Below are 24,414 nucleotides of genomic sequence, written 5' to 3'. Positions count from 1 at the left end.
GATAAACATCACTTGTCATCCTTGCAAGTCTGGTCACTACTTAAGTATTCATAGTTGTGTTTATTTTGTTTCTAATCTAACTATCTAAAAAATATTTGAAATGTGTTTTTGATGTTCACAGATTGCTCCTACCACACTCGCCTAGAGGCTTTCCCTATCAGGAGGGTATTAAGAGAAAGAGTGAGAAAGGTTAGACAGTCATAAAGAAACTGCAGAGTGTAGGCAGTATGCAGAGTGTAATATAAGATTTAGAAACTTCCGTGTGTTTTGGCAAATACATATATTATACATGCCATAATTGTTAGGTAGATACTTTTTATGTATTTAGTCTTTTTGAATTACAGTTTATGAAGGAGTGTCTTCTGAAAATCAGTGAAACTCAATGCCTATAATCAGACATAATAGCCTTATGCTAAGAATGGATTTTATTTTTTGTCTTTTCTTACATTAGGGCAAAGCAGAAATGCTGGTTGACTGGGAGCCCTGTCCAGTATGGTATGTATTATTCTGTTCTTCTGCTTTATGAATTAATGCATTCATTATTTATTTAATTAAACTTTTTTATTTTGCTAACATTTTTTTATTAATCTGTTCTGTTTCAGCTTAAACAAGCCTTTTAAACAAGTGTAAAGCACACATCATTACCGAACATGTCTTTTATAAGTATAAGTTTCATTTTCCATCTATGAAGGACCACCACCATTAATGCATGCATGAAGGTGGTGGTCCTTCATAGACGGAAAATGAAACTTATACTTATAAAAGACATGTTCGGTAATATTTTAAGGTTATTGGAAACCCCAACCAGTAACATAAAAAAAATCCCTTCTGTTTTTAATGGTGAGCAGTGGGCCCATTCCTGGCAGCCAAAGGATTCACTCCAAAATAATGAAAATAAATAAAATGTATGTTTTGAACCCCATTTTGGTTTCAGCCTATTTATTAAATTGTTTCTGTGCTGCATTTGAAGTCATATCTCATCTTTCTGTAGTAATGAAAAGGGGAACATCTCCAAGAATATGACCTGGAGTTTAATCTCGAAAGGGAATGTACTAGAAATGTACTTAATCCAACTGAATTTTCTTTTTCAGATGTTATTCAAAAGCATGTTTCATATTTCATGATCATAAATTGCTCTGTTATTTTTTTTACAGTTGACGTGTAATTTGATTTCATGTTCTGTTTTCTGTGCTTTTCAAGTTCACTTAACCTCACAGTCCACTGTTAAGAAATACAACCTTATGGCTTGTTTGACATGAAGCTAAAATATGAAGTTCAAAAAAATAAGACTGTCCTTCTTTATACTCTCACATTATATCATATCTTTTACATTGTCTCTCTCACTCTCTTCTACTCCAAACTCATCAGCTGACTAGGTGTTTTATGTCTTAAACCAAATGTATTTTCATCTCAATCCTCTTGAGCCAATCGTGTCATACAGTAGGTCCCTCCACTGTGGTCATCAGGAGAAGAGCTCCACATTCATCTAGATCTCAGCATTGCTACTCACCCCTTCACCACCACCAGTGTCTCCATGTAGGGGATATCCCTTTTCATATCATGCATTTCTCTTAAAAGAATGAAGTCTTGATGTGGTCCAATTGCCTATGAAACTATATAGTTTCAATTTGTTATGCACCTTGTCAATAAATTTGTTTGATCATTCTTTAAGCCTCTAGTGAGTAATTAAGCAATAAATAAGCATTTGGAATATTTTCACTTATATTTTTGTGAAAGAACACAAATACACTACAATAACACTTGCAAAAGATGATCATTTTTGTTTTTACATTTCCATACATAAATTTAATTCAAAACAATATGAGGATGAAGTGGTTGAGACAAAAGGAACAGACTACATTGAGCATATTTATATGTGAAATTTGTTTAACTGTACAAGTGGATTCTTTTTTAATTAAAATTTAGATTTTCGAATTATCCATATATAATTTAATCAGGGCTCTCAAGTTTTTATAAAAAAAATTGGAGTGTGGTTACATTTGTTAAGGTGGATGATTCTGGATATATACTGGATGATTCAACAAGGTGCTGAAAGCATTCTTTTGAAATGTTGGCCCATATTGATAGGATAGCATCTTGCAGTTGATGGAGATTTGTGGGATACACATCCAGGGCACGAAGCTCCCGTTCCACCACATCCCAAAGATGCTCCATTGGGTTGAGATCTGGTGACTGTGGGGGCCATTTTAGTACAGTGAACTCATTGTCATGTTCAAGAAACCAATTTGAAATGATTCAAGCTTTGTGACGGTGCATTATCCTGCTGGAAGTAGCAATCAGAGGATGGGTACATGGTGGTCATAAAGGGATGGACATGGTCAGAAACAATGCTCAGGTAGGCCGTGGCATTTAAACGTTGCCCAATTGGCACTAAGGGGCCTAAAGTGTGCCAAGAAAACATCCCCCACACCATTACACCACCACTAGCCTGCACATTGGTAACAAGGCATGATGGATCCATGTTCTCATTCTGTTTACGCCAAATTCTGACTCTACCATCTGAATGTCTCAACAGAAATTGAGACTCATCAGACCAGGCAACATTTTTCCAGTCTTCAACTGTCCAATTTTGGTGAGCTTGTGCAAATTGTAGCCTCTTTTTCCTATTTGTAGTGGAGATGAGTGGTACCCGGTGGGGTCTTCTGCTGTTGTAGCCCATCCGCCTCAAGGTTACGGTGTTATGGCTTCACAAATGTTTTGCTGCATACCTCGGTTGTAACGAGTGGTTATTTCAGTCAAAGTTGCTCTTCTATCAGCTTCAATCAGTCGGCCCATTCTCCTCTGACCTCTAGCATCAACAAGGCATTTTCGCCCACTGGACTGCCGCATACTGGATGTTTTTCCCTTTTCACACCATTCTCTGTAAACCCTAGAAATGGTTGTGCGTGAAAATCCCAGTAACTGAGCAGATTGTGAAATACTCAGACCGGCCCAACAACCATGCCACACTCAAAATTGCTTAAATCACCTTTCTTTCCCATTCTGACATTCAGTTTGGAGTTCACGAGATTGTCTTGACCAGGACCACCCTTACGAAAATTAACCATGGTTTTATTGTAGTAAAAATGTAGTAACCATGGTTTTTTGGCTAATTGAATACCATTTATATAACTACAGTTTTACCACAAATACCATGGTTAAACTATGGTTAGAGAATCAAAACCATGGTTAATTTGCGGTTACCATGGTTTTACTACAATAACCATGGTTTTTTGGTTTTATTTGTAGTAAAACCATGGTTTATTTTCACAAGGGCACACCCCTGAATGCATTGAAGCAACTGCCATGTGATTGGTTGATTAGATAATTGCATTAATGAGAAATTGAACAGGTGTTCCTAATAATCCTTTAGGTGAGTGTATAGTAAAGCTACAATTTTATAACCCTAAAACCAACCCTACTCTGGAAACTGGAAGAACTTCAAGTATGGACGCTGATTTGTCCGCTTGGTAACAAGTTCAATGGCACGTCTCTACAGGGGGGAGCGTGCCTATGTTCCCACAGCCCTGTGTTACCACAGCCCTATGTTCCCAGAGCCCTAAGTGCCCACAGCTCTTCGTTCCCACAGAGGGTTAGGGTTACCCTAACCCTAACCCTAACCCTAACCCTAACTAGCTGTAGCATAACATGTAGCTGTAACATAGAGCTGTGGGAATAGAGAGATAACCCCAACTAGGGAGCTGGCACAAATCTCATCTGAGACTGCTTGTCTCTTTTCCCTTTCCCTTTCTCCTCCCCCTCTCATCTTATCCGTTTCATCGATCTGTTGAAGGTTCTGATTGCTGTGTGATCAGTTTTGACTCTTTGTGTAGTGCTTTCTAAATTACAACATTGTGTAGGCAATGATAAATGGATAATGTGTGTAAAGTTTTTTTTCATTGAAAGTTTAACAAATCTGACTCATGTGTCAAAACTGGGGCGTAGTGTTTATAGTTTGGGGGAAAGGGTGTGCTTTTTGATAAACAGTGTTGTGTTTTTGAAATTTGAGTTCAAATCCATAGTTATAGTGTTTCAGCAATCGAGAAAACTGTAACACCTAACAGATACACATTACTTATTATGATAGATCTTGTTTAATTACAAACAAGGTTGATTGTTTGAAAATAAGTAAAAAGACATGCATTAAAGTAATTAATAATGCAGTTTTATGTGACAGAGTTTAAACTGTTAAACAGTTTATCTGTAAACAAGATTCCACAGTGTGATGTTTTTTATCAACTATAAAAACATAAAATATTGTTTTTCAATAAAGTATGAAAAAGTAAAAACAAAATATTCATCTTTGGAAATACTTTATTTCTTGTCTTTCACAACAATACCAGTGAAAATACACCAAATGCATATTTGTCAAACAAGCCATAAGGCTATATTTTAAAACATTGGACTGTGAGGTTAAGTTCACTTGCAAAAAGCTCCAGCAGAACAAAGTCATCTGTCAACTGTAATAATATACAATATAAATTATAATCGTAAAATAAAAAACGGTGTATTTTTCTGTTACACACTATAATGCATCTTTGCAGTGATATAAAGTTACACAACAGTTATATACACTCAATCAAGTAGTGATCCATAGGCAGCCTCCTCTGGGGAAAAACAAAATATCATAGACTGACACAGACACTGCTGCTGCACCACAGAATAAGTGAATATTGAGAAATGCAATAAAGAATGAGTTTTTACATTAAGGCCTAAATGTGATGATAGAGGAATTGTCATCATGTGCTTACAAGATTTCATGGCAATCTGCCCAATTAGACAATATTCAATTTTACATTCTGGTCTAATGATTGTGCTACAGGGAATGTCATAAGGTCAACATGACATGATTCATTGCTGAGCAAATTACAGAAATCGGTTCATAACATTTGTTGTATGCAAGTCAAAAGTTTGGCCTAACGTTGGTGCAAAAGAAAAGGTCACAGGGTCACCACAATTAATGGGAGTCTCTCTTAAAAGAGTATACACTACCCTAATATCATTTGAGCCCAGTAATTACATCTGGTAATATCATACATGCAAAGTTGACATTTTTGGATAAGATTGGTGCACCTATACTGAGAGGTTTGTGCATTTTCAATGAACTGCAATGTGCTTACTAAATTGCTTGGAAAATCTAAAGATACAGTTTGAATTTTCAACAAGATTTTGATGTGGTTAATCAATCAGCATAATAATAATACACAGATTTAGGGCAAGTCCATTTCCTTCAACATAGTCCTTCCTGCAGCTTCCATCTGGGGAAATACAGAAAAACAAAAAAGCAAGAATTAGGATCAGAGGGTGATTTTCAGCTGTTTTAGAATAAGTAAGGTGTGTAATGCATTAATAAAAGGTATCTCAGAGCCCATGCTGCCTACAGAGACGCGTTTTTTTGACGGCTTGCTTATGGGGCGGGCAGCTAGCGGATCGTTAGGAAAGATTAGATGAATGTGATCATTTATGTTTGGGCCTGAAATCACTGATACAACCTTTAAGATTGTTTCATAAGGCCAAATAACTTAAATGGAGTAAAAAGATATCACCAATTCAAATCTACATAGCAGGATGATTGGCATTTTTATGTGTATCGCTGACATGGGACCAGGCTAGCTTCTGTATAAAACAACTTAAAGCAACATGGCTCACTGAGGTGACTTTATGGAGGGAGGCCCAAAGCAGCATATTTATGTCTGATAGCTGTTTTAAGTTAACAGTTTTCTTCTTCACTACAGTTTTGCTGAAGTAACACATTTTGTTACTTGCTGACCAGCAAGGTTTTCTATGTTGACTGGGGGAGATAATAATAAGATTAATCTAACACATCAGGACAAAAATTCTTTCGTTCATTTCCGCTTTCCAGTAACAGACATAGTACAACAAATCTGCACATCTTTCAAGCAAATGTGAATCTTTATAGCCTTACTGACTTGTTACCATAGCTACAGTAACAACTTTAATCCCCATTTTATGTATATCCCAAAGGACTACGGCAAAGAGAGCCATAACCGTTCTACTCCATCCAAGTTCTGTGACTGACGTGTTTTGTTGTATGTTTTTTTAAAACACATTATATGGACAGGGTTTTAATTAAACTTACCCTCCTCAGCCAACTTGTTCTTGAGAACCATTGCCAGGCTCTGCAACCACGTGCAGTGTTGTGCCATCTCCAAAACCAAAACTCTTGTTTCCTCATGTAGTCGCCTTGTTAACATCACTTGGTCGTGCACTCGTTTCTTGATTGAAATGTTTGCTAAGAATCAATAACAGTTATATGTATACATGAGACAATCTTGGATAATCACTACAAACATTGACTTTTTTTATCAAATTGATACATAAGAAAACTGAAAATACACCATTAAACTAAATTAATATTACAACACTCAGGGCCCTATTTTAACGATCTGAAACGCAAGTGTCAAAACGCGAAGCGCAAGTAACTTTGTGGGCGGGTCTCGGCGCTGTTGCTATTTTCCCGGCGGGATAAATGGCTCTTGCGCCCGGCGCAAATCTAAAATGGGTTGGTCTGAAGTAGCTTCATTATTCATAGGTGTGGTTTGGGCGTAACGTGAATAAACCAATCCGAGCGTCATCCAACATTCCCTTTAAAAGCAGGTGCGCAAGTTCCATTATGGATTGCTATTATTATGGCGTATTTACCAGGCGCACGCCAGGAGCGGTTCACAGCCGAGGAGACTGATGTTCTTGTAAGAGCAGTGAAAGACAGAGAAGTGAAGTTGTAATGTTGTACATTATGGTAAAGGTGATTTCACAGTCTTTTTTTTTTCAGTCGTTCAGTTTTTTCAGTTTTTCAGTCGATTTTTGTTCCTGGTTCTTGACGGACAAACCAATTTGTCAGATGTCCTTATATACATATATGTCTTGCCACTATGGGGCAAACAGGTCTAATCCTTAATTATTACAATTAGCCTGAATCATTTGTAAGCTAGATTTATGCCTATTTTTTCACATCTTCGTGGCACACCACAATGATTTCCGTCATCTCATGTGTTAATATTTTTTTAGTGTAACAATTTATGATTTGCAAAAATAACTGTTGCATCTGTGTAGATTACATGAGCAAAGTGTATGCGCGTTGTGCACGCTATACATTATGGTCAAGCATGCGCCCTTAAAATAGCATAATGAACAACGCGCAACGCGCCACTGACTTTAGACTAGGTTTTTTCTGGTCAGTGGCGCAATTGTTTAATGGAACAGCAAAATAGCACCAGGGATTGTTTGCGCCGGAACACGCCTCCTTTTTTGCGCTGAACCGCCCAGGTAGCGCAAGTTCATTCACTAGTTTAGCGACGTGCTTCTGTGGAGGGAAAAGCGCGCTTTGCGCGGGTGCAAAATAGGAATGACACATGCGTCGGTGTACAAAGTCAATTGCGCTGGGTGCAAGATAGGGCCCTCAATATGTAACATGCATGCCTTAGTTCAGTATACTCTATAAAGCAGAACTGTAAATAAATTCCTGTGAAGCATCTAAAAACAGACATACCACTGCCATGAACCTCCCACGGCCATATTTGAGACACAGTGCTATCTCCAGTAAGGGAATGCTCCACCACAGCTACATCAATGGTTGTTGCAGAGTCTAGTACAAGATCATTGTATTTCTGTATCTCCTGAAGAAGGAGTTTTTTGTCTTCTGCCAGCTTCCTTCGAAGGCGATGGCGAAACTTGCTGCTGTCTAGAAAGACATTAAGTAGCTACAGAGGCAGAGGTTTTTGACAGAACTCTTCAACAAGAAAAAAATTATAGCACCAAAAATTTTAAAAGTAAAGCTGCAGTTATTGAAGTATGTGAAAATTATAATGTAGACTGACATGGGAAACAAATTGTCCAGTGTGTAACATTTTGGGGGGAATCTATTTGCAGGAATAACCAACACACACACACTTTTCATTATTGCCTGAAAATAATAATTGTGCATTAATTAATTTAGAATGGGCAGTTTTTTATCTAAATACGTTCCCTTTCCACGGAGGCCGCTATGTTGCACCTCCATGTTCCTACAGTAGCCCACAACGGACACACAAACACTGGGTTTAGATTGTACCTCTCACATTTTCTCGTCGGCTACCGTAGCTTGGAAAGATAGAGGTGAGGGAAGCTAGTTGCAATCGTCAAACCTCACTGATAGATACGACTAAATCCTACAGACTGGTCATTTAAAGAACAGAATTCAATGATTGAGCTGAACTGTGCTACTACATTATTAGCTAATTCCATGTTGGTGGAGTAGGATGCATACAGTAGCCTGAATTTATCAAACTATTATATTATATAGTTATACCATTCTGACGGTAGAGGGTTCGCTTCCGGTGCCTCACACTAAGGTAGAGCCCCTCAGTTGATTGCTGCATTCCTCTGTGTGTTGTGCCTTGACTGGCACGAGATGTATCAGGTGTCTCTGTAGAAGATTTAGTGAAAGCAAATTCACTGTTAAAACAACACAGAACCGTTTCTCTGTTTGAATTTTATGTAAAACCTTTTAATCCAACTTATTTAAACTTTGTATGTGCACTTCCTGCAGGGAACTGGAATATACTAATAAACCTGAGAAAAATGTGGCATCACATTAGATGATGATCCGCCTACTATTTTCTGCTGCTCTTTAATATCAAACATAAAATTTAGATTGTAGAAAGGGATGTTTGTTGTTTCTTTTATCTGGTCATGCTTACCACCAGCTGCCCATTCCTTTACATCAGATAGCCACTGTGTCACCACTTCATCTGTGCAATCTAGCTCTGTTTTTAGGTCAGCTAGCCTTGCAGTCTCATCATTGAGTCTCTGACAAGTCTGATGAACAGTGTTATTCAATAATCAGGATTAAAACTTTGTATGATTAACAACAGGCCAAGTAAACACAACAAAAGGACACACAAAACAATTAATATGAGACTTACCTTCACATATCTCGTGGAAAGTGCCTGATGTAAAGAGAGATTTTTTTTCTCATTCCACCCTATTGCATGCAATGTAAGCATGTCCACCCGTGCTGTTGAAAGCAAATAATGAGGTTATGATGATCAATCTAAAAAAAAGTATACACGAATATTGCAAACTCTGATCACCTGCTTTGGACATATATTTGGTCGTCAGGGCACAACGTGAGAGGTAGCTGTTCACTTGCTCCACCTCCTCACCAGCGGTTGTCCCTGCTCCTTCCTGGTTCCTGCCACTCCAATTAATCTGTTAGTTAAGGGTGGAAGAAATTCAATTTAATTTTATTTATATAGCCCAATATCACAAACCAAAATTTGCATCAAAGGGCATTACATTCCATGCAAGAAATGGTTATGCAAAAAGACAAGATAATATAGTGTAGCTTAACTTATATTTCATATTATTAATGTGCTTGTAAATATTACAAATGTACATATGATGCCAAAATATTATACACACCTCACACTTAGTAGCATGGGCTCGAGCATGCATTACACTGAGAAAGGGTTTCATAGTGGTCACTGGTCAGTTCCTGAAGAGCAGGAAGGACACTAGCAACTTTCTCCAGTATTTGTATGCCACGTCCATTGCGAAGAATTGTGCCTTTGCTGACATGAGCTCCCTTTGAAGGTACAGAGGGTAGGCAAATATCTCCCCCCTGTACATATTAAGGGCTTTCAAAAGGAACCCATGGCGACACACAGCAACCTCCATCCCCTCTTCATCCAATTTTGAAGCCCTCCTTGAAGTTTCCCTCGCTGCTGTCCACTGGGAGTCCCCACATGTGCCTCTTCCCTGTGTCTATGACACACAAAACAAACACGACAAATCAAATTTCAATACAATGGCGTCATTCAATATATGGCATTTATTCTCTCAATTTGATTTTGTAATTGGTAGTCAACAGTAATTGAAGTGGGGGTTACGTTTATTATTGTAACAACTATTTTGTCAACTTGCATTTTTCACTGCTTTCTGTATGGTGTCGACAAATCTAGACACCGCACTGTCTTCAGCCACAAAGAGCCCCTCAAAAAAGCCAGGATCATCAGAGCTGAGGAAGAAAGAAAAATAGAAACTCCATTCATGAAATATATGAAGTAAGAAAATAAATCAATAAAAAGACTGGAAGAAAGATCACCTTCCGTTTCGGCGAAAGCGATATAGCTTTCTGTTTCCATCTGCTGAAACAGCCAACATTTCCGGCGTGCAGGCTGGGCAAGTGAAAGGAGCACTACAGCAGAGCTGGTCTTCCTCAAATGATGCATACGAAAGCTCTAAGAAGCTTTGCTGCAGTGTATCGCCGTTGATAGGTCCAGACTGGACAATATATAGAATGAAATTATATTTTGATATTGTCTGCTTATGGATTTTTTTTTAATATAAAAAATGGTAATAACATTTACACTTACTCTTCCTCCACACTTAGTGCGATGTTCCAGCAGCTTTGCGAAGGCTTGTCTGGAGAATCCCGGAGAGATGATCTTGAGTTCCTGAAGGGAGCTCAAGAGGTCCAATGTATAAAGTGTGGAATTGGTGACGGAGGCTGGCCAATATCCACTTCTTAGGAGGTCTTTAAAGTCAGGGGTCCACTGCTGCTGCCATGTTTGACATTCATACAGTGGCTGATGCAAGTCAAAACGCCCTTGGAACAAAAAAAAATAATTAAAAATATAATACACATTTACCACATACTTAATTTTACAACACTTAATTCATTATGCACATTGTGAATGGTTGAGAGACATTGCACAAGTTCCTATAATCCCACATTTATATGTTCTAATTCACTAAATTCCACACTGCTGTGTTGATTGGACATCATGCTGGAAAGATGCTAATAATTTTTTTCTTTGCGGAGGACAAAAAACAAACAAACAAACATCTGTCTTTGTTTCAGTTAATAACAATACCATGTGCTATTCCATATGTTCTGTCACTTCTGCAATTATAAGCACAATGCCACAGCACACTATATATATATATATATATATATATTTTTTTTTACCATTGATGGTAATTAAAATCACTGGTTTGCCTGGTAACACAGTAAAGTTTGTGCCTCCACAGGAGCAGTCTGGCACCTTCACAGTTGGCAAAATGCAAGCTGGCAAAAAGAAGGAAAACCAATTATTTAGATTATCTATAACTGTCTGCTAACACACATTGAACAGCAAAATTAAAGCTTTCGTGAGAACGTACCTTGCTCATGGGTGCAATATCCATCTTCCCCTTTAATGATGCATGTGGTCGGAGGAATGGCTTCAAAAAAAACACGAATCACGCATTCCCTGTTGTGGAGTGGCTGTTTTTTGTGATGCAATACATCACAGTCCCCACAGAACCACTCCTCAGGAAGACACTCTCTGCACCTAAGGAGAAAATAAAACAATATTATAATATAATACATTATTACAGGTTAATAACTCATATAAAGTACTGTACACTCTATTTAAGCTATTTCACTTTTACTAGGTTTGATTTTATTGTATAGGATTGCATAGTGGCTCAGTGTTTAGCACTGTCACCTCACAGCAAGAAGGTCCTAGATTTACTTTTCTCATTAATGTGTTTTTCATCTGGGTATTGTAATGGCAAAAATTAATTCATCGACATCACTAATAAGAGACAAACCATAATCCAATTGTCTTTATAAAGATTTATTTTCCTTGCAAGGAAGAGCCACGGTCAAACGCAGCCGCTCGATGCTACCTTGAGTGTGAACTGGAGACACAAAGAAGCCACAAGCTTCTTATACCCCCAATGTCTAAATAACCCCCTCAGTAATTTCCCATACATCTGGCGAAACCCACTGAAGGTTTCGCCTTGAGCAATTAAAAGCAAGAAACACAATGGTCCTTCATCTGTAACAACAGACAGAGTATCACCTACTCTTAATCAGCATATCTATTCAAACGCATAGATGCTAGTCAGGAATTCCAATTCCAGGAGCCATGAAAGATAAAAGGGACAATGTATGGCCTCCACAGGTGAGGCCTCTTTGATCTGACTTATTTAAAACACAATAGAGAAAACAGGTCTGGAAGATTAAATCTTCTGTGATTAAATTTTTCCCCAACAATTTCCCCCTTTTATCATTCTTTGATAACTTGCAAAAAAGAAAAATTTTAAATGTGTATATAATAAAAATAGAAGTAGTAATAATAGTCACTCATCACATTCATTAAAGCTGGATAACAGCAACCTGTCGAGTCTTTCTGTGGCATGAAATGGTTTCTGTCACCACAAACCCAAATTACAGCATGCGAAGTGTCACTTGGTTTTCTAAACGTACAGGTAAAACCTGTTGTGATACTGCCTATCACCGCTGTGCAGTTCCCTGTGGTCGAATTCTTGATGTCAATTCTGACTCTGCAGTCAGAACACCCTGCTTTCACGTTCAGCTTCAGTCTCGTGAGCACACGCACACATCTCCTTGAACATGCATCACTGTCAATGGTGTAATCAATGTGTCTGTGTGGTTATACCACTGCGTTCTCTTGCGAGCAGACGTTGGATGTTTTGTTGGAATCTTCCCTTGCTCGATGTCCGCTGCAGCTCTAAGCACCACCTACTGGATTCTGTAGGCTTGAAATAGGGTTTAACTTGAAAACTGGTTGGCTCAGCACCACGTTGTGCCAGTGTCTCTGCTCCTGAGATGATAACGGCAAATGATGTTTATATATCTGCCCGCACAGACGTTTTCCTCCTGCTTCTCTCTCCTCTTGGCTCCTCCTCCCCGATCACTGTTGGGACCTTTCTGCAATGGCTCGCATGCACCCACGTCGCTCTCTCCGCTTCTTTGACGGCAGTGTCGTCAGAAGCCTGACAAAAGGCCCTAGCCACCTTTCCGCCTTCCAGCTTTTCGTACTCAGGTCCTGTTTTACCACGTGATCTCCTGGCTTGATGTTGTGCAAGGGAGTCTCAGCCGGTTTTCCCCTGTAGCAGTTTTCGCCTGCACACATACACCAGACAACAGAGAAGACATTTCTTTGCAATAATTCACAATTCTATTGATGCAAGCTATTGTTTACCCCCTTCCATTCCCATGAATGGTTGTCTTCCAAAAAAAATGTCTCAAACGGGCTCAGATTTACTCAAGGCCTTTTCTCGTTTTCATGTATTTCAATATGCATCAAAATGCGAAATTTTCAGCAAATATTGTAACCCCCTTATAAACTTCATTCATTTGAGTACCATTACCATTACCATTCCCCCTTTGGCTGCAGGCTCGCCCATGCAGCCATTTATCATAATCATTGAAAATATTGTTGGGGTAAACAAGGCTTGCCATCACTTCTTGTCTAGACGCCATTTTGCACATTCACACATCATTCATAAGTTTCCAGCCACGTCTCCACAGGTGCTTCTCCGCTGCTGTGGCAAATGCCTGCATACTCTGAAAGGAAATCAAACCATTTTTGTTAGTTTCAGATAATAAAATACATTCTGGTTCCTTTGACTGCTGTGCTGCCGCGGCCTTCGCAGCCGCATCTGCTCTCATGGTTTTCTGTTGAAATAAACTCTTTGTTGTTAGTTACGCTGCGCATTTAAGTCTTAACTTGAAAGTTTCCCATAAACATACTGAAAATATCCAATAAAAATGGAAGACAAATCCGTATTTCATCTCTGTAAGCCGGGCTAAGTCAGTAATCAGTGTCACTGCTCTCCCATCATGTTAGGGGTGTGTGATACCTCCAAAATCCAAACATTCCAACTTTCTGCTATCAACCGTTTGACGACACACACATCCCTAGGTCAGACCCACAGTCACCCCTCAGAGACTAAACACTTTAGAAAACATATATGAAAAACAAACAATCAGTGGTTCTTTTGATTAATCAAAATCATAACAGACCTTTTTGGCATTCACTCAAACTCAAACTAAACAATACAAATAAGTAAGATAGATAATAATCCATCTTAGCGCTTTAAATCTCTACATAAAACATCCTTCAGTTTACATTTTGTGCTTTGCCCACAGTTTCTCACTGTGCATCACATTCTTATCAACCTTCCTTCAGTCAGTCATTTCAACACAATTCTTCACAAACTACCCTACTTACTATTTCCAACAGAACCATTTTCACTCATCATAGCCCACCTCATATTTAACCATTAACAAATATAAATCTAAATTTGTTAATGTTAAATATACTTCATCAAAATGACAAAATTATCAATTTGTATTACGTTCAATCAGCTCGTTCACTCATCTTTATCTCGTGACATCATACTTAATCATACTCAATACCCAATTCTTGATCAAAATCTTTTCAGCTCCTGTTATCAATAAACAAAATTAATTAATTAATCAATTAGGATTTCTTTTAAAGTACCCTTTTCTCCATGCCCTGTCCATTAAAACTCCTCTTATATCATGTAATTTGGCAGTGATTCTTATCATCAAACTTGCCACATCAATTTCTTTAACGCTGGTTAAAACCAGTCTCTATTTTAAAAAGCATTCGTATTTCAATATCCATTTTAGCCTAATTTGACTTTGATTGTTCACAATCCCTGTCAGAAATCCTAATTTTTATTTTTATTTTCTATTTATTTTTTTGTTTCCTGTATGAATCAAAATATGTCTAGAAGTTATCTAGATATTCTTTTAGAAGTTATCTTTTTGGTTCGCCCTCCGGCCTTTCATAAATATGAGTGAGTCTCTAGATCATTTGGATAGTGACTTCGGTTAAATTGTCACTTTGTCTCTTAATTAATCCAAAGATAAATTAAAATAGTCTTCATCCATGACAAATTTGGTCATAATTACTAGTGACAGACAGAGCTGGATGTCCAATCCACTTAAAGCTCGTCCCATGTTCTGATCATCTTTTCATCAGATTCACTCAGAATAATCAACTTCCTCTAAAGTTTTTTTTGTTTTGTTTAGCTTAACTCATCTGTAATGATAAAGACACTAATTCCAGAGGTTACTGACACACTACACTCAATCATGACACATAAATATGAACTGCTCATTCTCAAGATGTGCTTTTACATGGTCTCTTAACCAGTTTCAAATATGTTCGTTCATTAGTTGTTTATTTTTAGAAAAGTCAGCTGGGTTGTTTTGTTCTGATATCATTGTTTTTGTGTAGTCTCAGCTTTAACTGAGCAATAACAGATATAGTACAATCCCTGTTTCCAGCCTCTCTCTCTCTCTCTCTCACCCAGATAATCTTTTTAACAGTCTTCTAAGACTTTAACTATAATGTTAAATTCATTAACCCTTAAATCATTAATCCTTCACAAAGTTTAGAAATTTCATAGTGTAACTTATTGTTTCAAGTTATCTTTAGTTTAGATTTCTTTGTTATTCAGACCTTCTCTTTAAACTTCAAAAGCCATCCTCATCTTAAAGCCATCACCATGTCTCCAAATTATCCTCTGCCATCCTAATGACCTGCAGGATTAAGACTATGATAGAGACATATTAGTTCAATATCATACAGTTTTACTAATCCAAATAAATTTTGTTCTGCTCCACAAAGTTATCAATCACAATCACAGCATGGTCTCAGCTGGCTCTTGAATGCCGATCTCATTCATAGCTCTTTTCCTTCAGGGTGTTTCCTGGCTCTCAATTTATGCGGTATTTGGTGAGCGGTATAGAGGGGCCAATATTAGGGCAGGGGCTGCTGTGTCCAGTCTTGACCTTGGCCCTTACGAAACACAGCTTCCCCCCCCAACAGAGATGCTGCTGGCCTCACAGACATCTGCCTCACCTCTCATACACACCTCACATAAAACCCCCTCCTCCTTTTTTTTTTTTTTTTTTTTTTTTTTTTTTTTTGGTAGGGGGTCCAAGGCGACTTATCGTGATTCCCCTGGCTTGGGTTGCTATCCTGTCAGGCCGTAGGAAGTCTTACCCGTCATCGGGAACAACCACATCGTGCTCAACCTCGTCATCGCTTTGAGATCTTTGACCCTAAACAGGATCCGATATTTTCTAGAGCCTTTCGGAAAGTGCATTCAAGAGTCATCAGAGCCATCTGGTCTGCTTTCAAATTAGCAAAAACATGGAGACAGGTTAATTATAACACAACTTAATCACTAAAATCCATCATACTTCTTCAAAGACGCAACCTAACAGTGCGTGGATTACACTCAGTGAATTTAGCCAAAACAACTCTCCATTCCATTTAATGTTCTGCTACATCTGTGACTAAGGCCATCAGTTCTGTACATGGTGAAGGCTAAGAGTAGACAGAAGTTACTGGTCATATCATACATTAATCAAAATTTCAGTTCAATTTCCGTCTTATTGCCCTCTTGATGGCACCTTTTTTATATCTTAACAAATAACTGTCTATTGTGTTCACATAATGCCCTGTGCTTTTACTCATCAATATCTTCTATCATCTGTGGCACAGGCTCAGATATCAGCTTTGAGCTGGTCTGGGATGAGAGAGAGAGACTCTGAGGCCTTCAGGGCTGGTACACTACATTTTCATAAACCTTTCACTCCTCACACTAGCTCAGCGTAAGATCTGGCTTTGTTTTCAAATAAATGAGACATTTTCCTTTTAACTCTATCCTTAGACAGAAATCACATTTTCAAATGATCATAACTTTATATTTGTCTCTTGCCCCCAAAATGAATTCAGAAACTTTAATTTCCACTCAGATTGAGTCTCTGTTACTCAAATTAGGCCACGTGGTGGCCGGATTGAGATTACAAATGGTTTATTTCAGATCAGCACAATCTTATCTTTTGAAACCAAAACATCAATTTCTAGGGTTTTCAACATTTTAACACCTATAGTTATTTCAACAACCCAGTATTCAGTCAAATCATCATTATCAGAGTTTTGCAAAGGTGAGAAGAGCAAGAACATATTTATTATATCTTTTTCATTTAACTCGGTTAATCAGGATTTATATATTTTATATATCTTTTACAACATGTTTTATCATCTTTAACTTTAATTTTAACCTCATATTAAAATTATCTCAAATCCTTCCTTCAATTTATCAAGCTTATTATTTTCTCATTTTCTTAGTGTAAATCTCTGTTTTATTCTTTTTTTTTTTTTTTTTTTTTTTACTGATTTCATTTACAGAATTTAGTCTGGTGGCCTGATTTGCCACACTTTTTTACACCTTATGGGTGTTCAGACACAGTTACGCGCAAAATCAATGGCCCAGCTGAGCACAATTAAAACGCTCTCATCTTTAGCTTATGGAGCAACGTTCAGCAACCTGTGTGCTCCAAAAGTGGCAGTCTGTCTGAGAACAGAGCTCGCTCGAGGTCCAATAAAACAGACAATGGCTTGCAATTTATGGTGCTTTATCAAAGTTTATCTGCTTTTTTTTTCACCAACATTATTTTTAGTTACTCAAATTATATATCTCCCTTCGGGTATGGCACCTCCCCCATTTTATAAATTAATGAATACGCACAAACATCTACAAATTTGAATTCTCTTGTTCTCTCTTTGTTTGTAGCTAGTTAACTTCCAATTACAATAAAAACATTTCTGCCCATTATCTTCATCAGTCCAGCAAATTTCTTTGAAGTCAGGGTTTCAGAGCGGAGCTGCTTACAGCATTTGCTCTTGTTCATCTTACAATCTTTATACCGACTAATCAAATTACTGATCATATCACTCAAATTGTTAGCTAAAATTTAGTCAAAGTTCATACTCACCAGCGATCTTTAAACAGCTGTGGCATTTTAATTTCTCCGTTTCATTTCTCCACAGTCAAGGCCTCTCACACCCAGCATTTCGGTGTCTGCTCACAGTTCTCACACACGTTCTCACAACAGCCCATCGATTTATCCTTTTCCTTCAACTGACTCTTTCACAGTCCCAGTCCGGTCACTCAGCGGTGACACTCAAATCATGACATTTAATGAACTTCGTATACGTTGCATGCATTTCTGGCCATATAATTTTCTCATTTGATAAAATACCGGTGTCTCATATTCAGCTAGCTTGCTTTGGATTTCCCCATATTGGCAGTCTGATTCTGTGTCTTTTTCGCGCGCGCGCTATTAATCTGTTGGACGTCTCCGTACAGATCTGATCTCTTCACCCAAGATCAGCCGGGCGGACACTCGCAATAGTGCCCTTTTCGGGACTGCACACAACTCAGTCCCCGGACCGCACACAACTCAGTCCCCGGACCGCACACAACTCAGTCCCCGGACCGCACACAACTCAGTCCTCCAATTCGCCCACGTGATTTCAGTTTCTATCCCATAAACATATCAACCACGTTGCATTCGTCACAGAGTCAGACTCCCCCTATGGTTTATCCCTATCAATTCAATTTTCAATTTAACCAAATTCTAAAAAATAAAATAAAATTCCCCCTGAATTTTTTTTTTTTTTTTTTTTTTTTTTTTTTAAGTTTGTCTCTTACCAGAAGCGCCCCGTTGCCATCGGATTCGTTTTCTCTGATTCCAGTGGCTGGACCCTCCGGACACCCCAGAGCAGTCAGGCCCTTCTCCCTCAATCCTACGGGGTAAGGCTGTGACTCTAAGTCCAGGATGATCATTCACCGATCTGCTCTCGGGGTCCAGAAGGCACATCCAAGGAATCCCAAACTTCTGACACCAACTGTAATGGCAAAAATTAATTCATCGACATCACTAATAAGAGACAAACCATAATCCAATTGTCTTTATAAAGATTTATTTTCCTTGCAAGGAAGAGCCACGGTCAAACGCAGCCGCTCGAGGCTACCTTGAGTGTGAACTGGAGACACAAAGAAGCCACAAGCTTCTTATACCCCCAATGTCTAAATAACCCCCTCAGTAATTTCCCATACATCTGGCGAAACCCACTGAAGGTTTCGCCTTGAGCAATTAAAAGCAAGAAACACAATGGTCCTTCATCTGTAACAACAGACAGAGTATCACCTACTCTTAATCAGCATATCTATTCAAACGCATAGATGCTAGTCAGGAATTCCAATTCCAGGAGCCATGAAAGATAAAAGGGACAATGTATGGCCTCCACAGGTGAGGCCTCTTTGATCTGACTTATTTAAAACACAATAGAGAAAACAGGTCTGGAAGATTAAATCTTCTGTGATTAAATTTTTCCCCAACAGTATCTAAGTCTTCTCCCATCCCAAAAGACATGCATCTTAGCCTATAAAGCAGGGCACTCAGCAAACCTACCCTGGGTAATTGAAGTTTGGTATTAATGAAAGCCAACCTAATAACAGCAGGCACGTTGCAAAGGCAACACAGGGGAAGACCAACAGCCTCTTTTGAAATAAGGCATTTTAGGTGGTATGGTCTTGCTTCTTTCCAGCGCTCAGAGGCTTTCTGCTGCCGAAAAGACCATGATGATGCATAGCTACTTTGAGGCTGAGCAGCAGAAGAACATGACGCCAAAATATCAGAGAGCCTCTCCATATTTTTTTCTGTAAAGAAAATCCAAAAATAAAGCGGTAAGGGATCATTTACTGTAGATAAGGAACAATTAAAAGTCAACTGATCAGTATTAGAATGAACATTTTTTTATACTGTACATGCATAAATTCATCACTGTGAATTACCAAATTCCTCTTGAGGATTTAGTTTTGTTGAGGTTGCAGCAAGTGGAACAGGGAGCAATCAACCGTGGGGTGTGTGGCTGTAAAACAGTAATAGAAGAATAAGAACAAGTTAGGCTATCACACTCTATTCTTGTTCTTCTTTTCAAACTATATACTAAACAATTTATGAAATCAGACATATGTTTGTTAAGTACTTGGTAGTGTCTTCTACAATAATGTCACTGAAAGGTGTATCTACTTTTTAATGTCTTTTTAGATATTTGAATATTTTAAACTCTCAATAAACAATTACATTGTTCTAATTTGAGTTGGTCCAACATTGTCATAGTAAATTCCTACAAATGTCAAATAATCCAGATATAACCTGTAGCGGAGGCTTGGCGTCGCCCTCGGCTTACCACGTCCTACAGAGTCCCTTTTAGAGGTGTGTGGAGGGTCTCGTACACGTTTCCTCTCATCAGCTGCTCTCTGTGTATTGGAGTGAATATTTCTTGTACGACTGATGTTGATAAAAGTATGGTAACCAAAAGGCAGGTAACTTGTGAAAGGAAAACACAACATAGTGTGTTAGTAAGGTGTTGAACAGCTTAAATGAGCCTTGGAATAGATTCTCCAAGTCTCTGTAACTCAGAGGAATGGAACTGCATATACTATTATTATTATTATATTCCCTTATTAACACGTCACAGAGCATGGCAGGATGCATCATGCAATATACCTGTATTAAATCTTCTGCACTCATCATTCTTACATATTCCTCATCATGTTTTACTTTAATTTGTTATGTTTGTTATAAAATGATTGAGGTGTACAAAAACTCTAACCTTGGCTTCAGCTAGAATGTGTTCATGTTTCAGCTCCAGAGCCATGCGTCTCCCCTCTTGGTAGTGGGGATCCTTTGAATCAAGTTTATGCTTGGTGGCCATTGCAATGCAGTCAGATACACACAGACAGATACAGACAGACAGACACAGTCAGATACAAACAGACAGGCTGACAAAAGATGGGTAAGACAGACAAGTAGACAAAGACAGACAGGGAGGAAAGAAAGAGCAATAGATAAAGACCGTGAGATAGATAAAGATTGAAGAGATGGACAGAAATATAGATAGTGAGAACAAAGAGGATGTAAGATATAGAAAATAATGAAGAGATGGCTCTTAAAAGTGCCTTTGGGTTTTAAAAAGCAGGTTCAGATATGTTCGACAGGTGATATGTTTGACAGGATCTGCAGGGAGAACAAAAGAAAATGTTAATTATGTAGTGTTATGTTGATATAAGATTTAAAAAGTGTACCCTAATAGTGAGTGATTCCCATTTTCTTATAAATGCTTAGGATAAATAAATACAGACCACGTTCTTATTTCCTGTGCTACTGTTAAAAGTCACGTAACATTTTTTTTAATTAATTTTTATTAATATATATAGGCCTACATATATATCTAGAACCTATATCTAGGCCTAGAACATGTTTTTTTTTATAAACTCGTAATTGTATTAATTTTGGACGTGTAAATAATGCTTATGAATTCATCTTGCTTATTAGACTGTTGTAAGCGACTTACCGTGGTGGAATCGCGCTGGGCAATGGTTTCTGCGATGGTCGCACACAGTGACGTGTTGCACAAAATTGCGCCAAAATATCAATCATAATTAAAAAGTACAGTCTTAATATTTTATATCCGTGCTCAATTTTAAAGGGGTCAGCATAAATGTCCAAGTGAAGGAAACACGAGTATGTAGCCATTACATTTAAACACATATCACTTCCCAGAATGCATCCATCTCTTTGCCAAAGGATATGTCCATATAAAGTAATATAAACATTTCTGCAGTAGGCTATATAATTCATTTTTTACAACTTCATAATCAGTATTGAGATGAAAGTTATATAAAAGTAGGCTATTCTTTTTGTCTTTTCTTTTTTTGGCGCAAAAAAAAGCAAAGTAGGCTCACTATTGCAAATTGAAATACCATCGACAATTATAAAATATCCCACAATAAATTAAGGCATGTTTTAAGCCTACAGCAGATGTGCAGTCCTGCAATTATGTCGTTTTAATGTATTCCGAAATTATATTAAAAAGAGAGGAAAAATCGTGATATTACCGAATGAGAAAAGGGTTTCAGCTAGCTACCCTCAACGTCGGCTTATGGACGTGAGGGGGAAATTACCACAATATGTGATCGAAAATTATCAAATATAATGATGAATGTTTTAAGCATATAGAAAATATACCGTCCTGTAATTATTTAATTTTAATGTATAAAATTAAATAAAAAAGAGAGGAAAAAGAGTTAGTGTTAGAAAAATAATCAAAGTTCAAAATTCAAAGATGAGGGATTTGCACTCAAATCTATCGGACGACCCTCTCCGTTGTCAAGTGACGAATAGGGGTGAGACCGTGTTGCAAAGAAAGACGTGGTGCAGGCACGGAAAATACGTCCCTTTGAAATACATTAGATTGAAAGTCGTGCTGAGTGACACGAAAAAAAGAAGAAAATTCGTGCTAGAGGACACGAACCAATTCGTGTTGAGTAGCCTACCGAATATAAAGCAATACAACAAGGATTAAAATCTCCTGATTAAATGTTGAGTAATGTAGCCCTTAAAGTTTACAAAATGAATAACAATTGTAAAAAAAAAAATAGTGTGCTTTCGGAAGAAAGACATGGTGCAGGCACGAAAAATACGTCCCATTGAAATACATTAGATTGAAAGTCGTGCTGCATTTAATAATTTTTAAAAAAAATAAATAAATGAGTGATTTTAAATTTAGTCCTTTGAATTAAACCGGTTAGTAGTCGAGGGGTGAAGAAATTAAAATTAATAAACGAGCCCAAAACAAAACGAAAAAGCCCATTATATGATTTTACTAATGAAGGAACGATGACCTTCATGATGTAGCCTATAATGATCATATGCACCATCTCTCAGTGTTTATGAACACATATCATTTAAGTTTATTAAGAGTTAAATGTATCTGCGATGTCATGTGACGATTCGGACTTAAATATTACGGTTAGGAATAATGTATGGTAATAAAACAAAATCATACATCGAAATAAAATAGGCCTAAACTTTATGAATAAAATAAAACTTCAAAGCTTGACTTCAATGGACGGCAAACAAGTATGTAGTTTGCCCCGCTATTTTAAATACATACATTTCTAAATTTTAGGTAAATTAAACAGAGTCCCAATCAAAGAAATAGGCTACATTTAAATCAAATGTCTATATTTTGAATTGAAGGGGTGTCATTTGCAACTGTGAATTCATTAATTGTACTCAGTTTTCTTATGATGAACAATTAAGGCTTTGAAAATGATAAATTCCAGGAATTATAAAACAAGTACAAAACCGAGAGCGTAACTGCACTCACGCACGCGACGTTATTTGTGTTTTTGCGTGCGTGCATATGAGCGTGCTCATATGAGTTGCTATAGCGACGCGTCCTGTGAATATGAACTTTAAATATAAACAGTGGAATCCGTCGCTGTTTGTTGGTTGAGCGGAGGCGAGACACCGACACGGTTGCAGATTGTTTCCTGTGCAAATCTCGAGATTTTGAGGCTGTTTGAAAGAGTTTTGAGGAGGCTTTTATTCTAGAAGGAGATCGGAAGATATTTTCTTTCCATCGACTTTTATTTTTTGAAAGAGTTCATATTATTTCTGATTACAATTTTATTTTATTGTAATTTTCGACGGAGTTTGGAGTTTTATTTCGTTTTTTTATTTGATTTGATTATTTTTTGGGGGGAGGGGTATTTCTAGGTTGTATTATATTCTCTTTGGTCCGTGTAACGCTTCACAATTCAATTTTCAGACCATATAGTGCAAATGCAAAAAATAAAATATTGAAACAAACGTCCATTTTTTCTTTTTTCTCGGTTACTTCATCAGTGGATTTTTGCCATTTTCTCTCCATTTTTCAAATTTCCTTTTGCTAAATTATGACTTAAGAAATTATCTTTTGAATAAATTGAAATCTAACCGATTTTATTTTCCTTCTATTTTTTCCCCCAATTTACGTGGACTGTGCCATATGACGTTAGCGGGGGGAGGTCGCGGACTGTTTTACATCGTTTATGTAGGCTATAGCCTGTGTGCACGTTGAGAAGTAACTTATAGTTTAAAAGGCTAACACAGAGGACGCCATAGTTTTTATTGTTAATAACTGTGCTAAATGTAGAATTCAGGTCTGGCCATCGGGAGCAGCGGGCAAAACGGTGGCCTGGCTACTTATTTCGCCCGCTGCTTTGTATTTATCTATACTTATTTGTTATTAGTGCACGCGCACACACACACACACACACACACACACACACACACACACACACACACACACACACACACACACACACTCACTCACGTGCACGCATGCACAACACACACACACACACACACACACACACACACACACACACACACACACACACACACACACACACACACACACACACACACACACACACACACCTACTTTATTATATTGATGCATGCCTCGATGTACCCGAATGATTTAAGGACTTGCCATTTGATAATTAAACGTTACAAATTATGAATCCGCTACTCTTGACTTGCAGCATATCATTATATAGCCTACATATACATAGGCATATCAAAGCCTATCATTCTCGGCTAACGGCTTGTAATGAACTGAGTTAATGACTGCTAAATTTAAGGGCAAGAGAAGATGTGAGAAGCAGTATATTCAATGAAAAGTTCAATGTTGCCGTGGAAACGAAGAATGATGATCACTAAGTGAAAACATCGGCAAAGGAGTTTATTTAGGCCCAAATATTTTGTATGTTTGCATGTAGGCTAGGTTAAGATGTGAATAAAAGCTAACAAAAAATTGCTGAACTTTATAACTTTAACAAAATTATAAAGAAAGAAAAAGTGGAAAGACAGTCACAGACATAGGC

The 24,414-nt window shown here is 37.7% G+C and overlaps 1 protein-coding gene across 1 annotated transcript in view; it reads right to left on the bottom strand.

Moving 5' to 3' along the window:
• LOC307128705 (uncharacterized protein) overlaps positions 1-9,477 on the bottom strand; it is a gene marked incomplete at both ends in the record, with an annotated part of 28,116 nt that extends 18,639 nt beyond the window's left edge. Inside the window, 7 exons of the mRNA XM_079820647.1 lie at positions 6,101-6,253; positions 7,511-7,702; positions 8,309-8,425; positions 8,700-8,817; positions 8,925-9,016; positions 9,093-9,210; positions 9,424-9,477. Coding sequence (XP_079676773.1) covers positions 6,101-6,253; positions 7,511-7,702; positions 8,309-8,425; positions 8,700-8,817; positions 8,925-9,016; positions 9,093-9,210; positions 9,424-9,477 — 844 coding nt within the window. The remainder of the gene's footprint in view (positions 1-6,100; positions 6,254-7,510; positions 7,703-8,308; positions 8,426-8,699; positions 8,818-8,924; positions 9,017-9,092; positions 9,211-9,423) is intronic.
• Positions 9,478-24,414: the final 14,937 nt, after the last annotated feature.

Source organism: Gobio gobio (genome assembly GCF_949357685.1).
Source record: "Gobio gobio genome assembly, chromosome: 7".
Classification (NCBI taxonomy): Eukaryota; Metazoa; Chordata; class Actinopteri; order Cypriniformes; family Gobionidae; genus Gobio; species Gobio gobio.
Note: the sequence above shows the minus strand (reverse complement) of the source record. Positions and strands in the feature narration are given on the sequence as shown.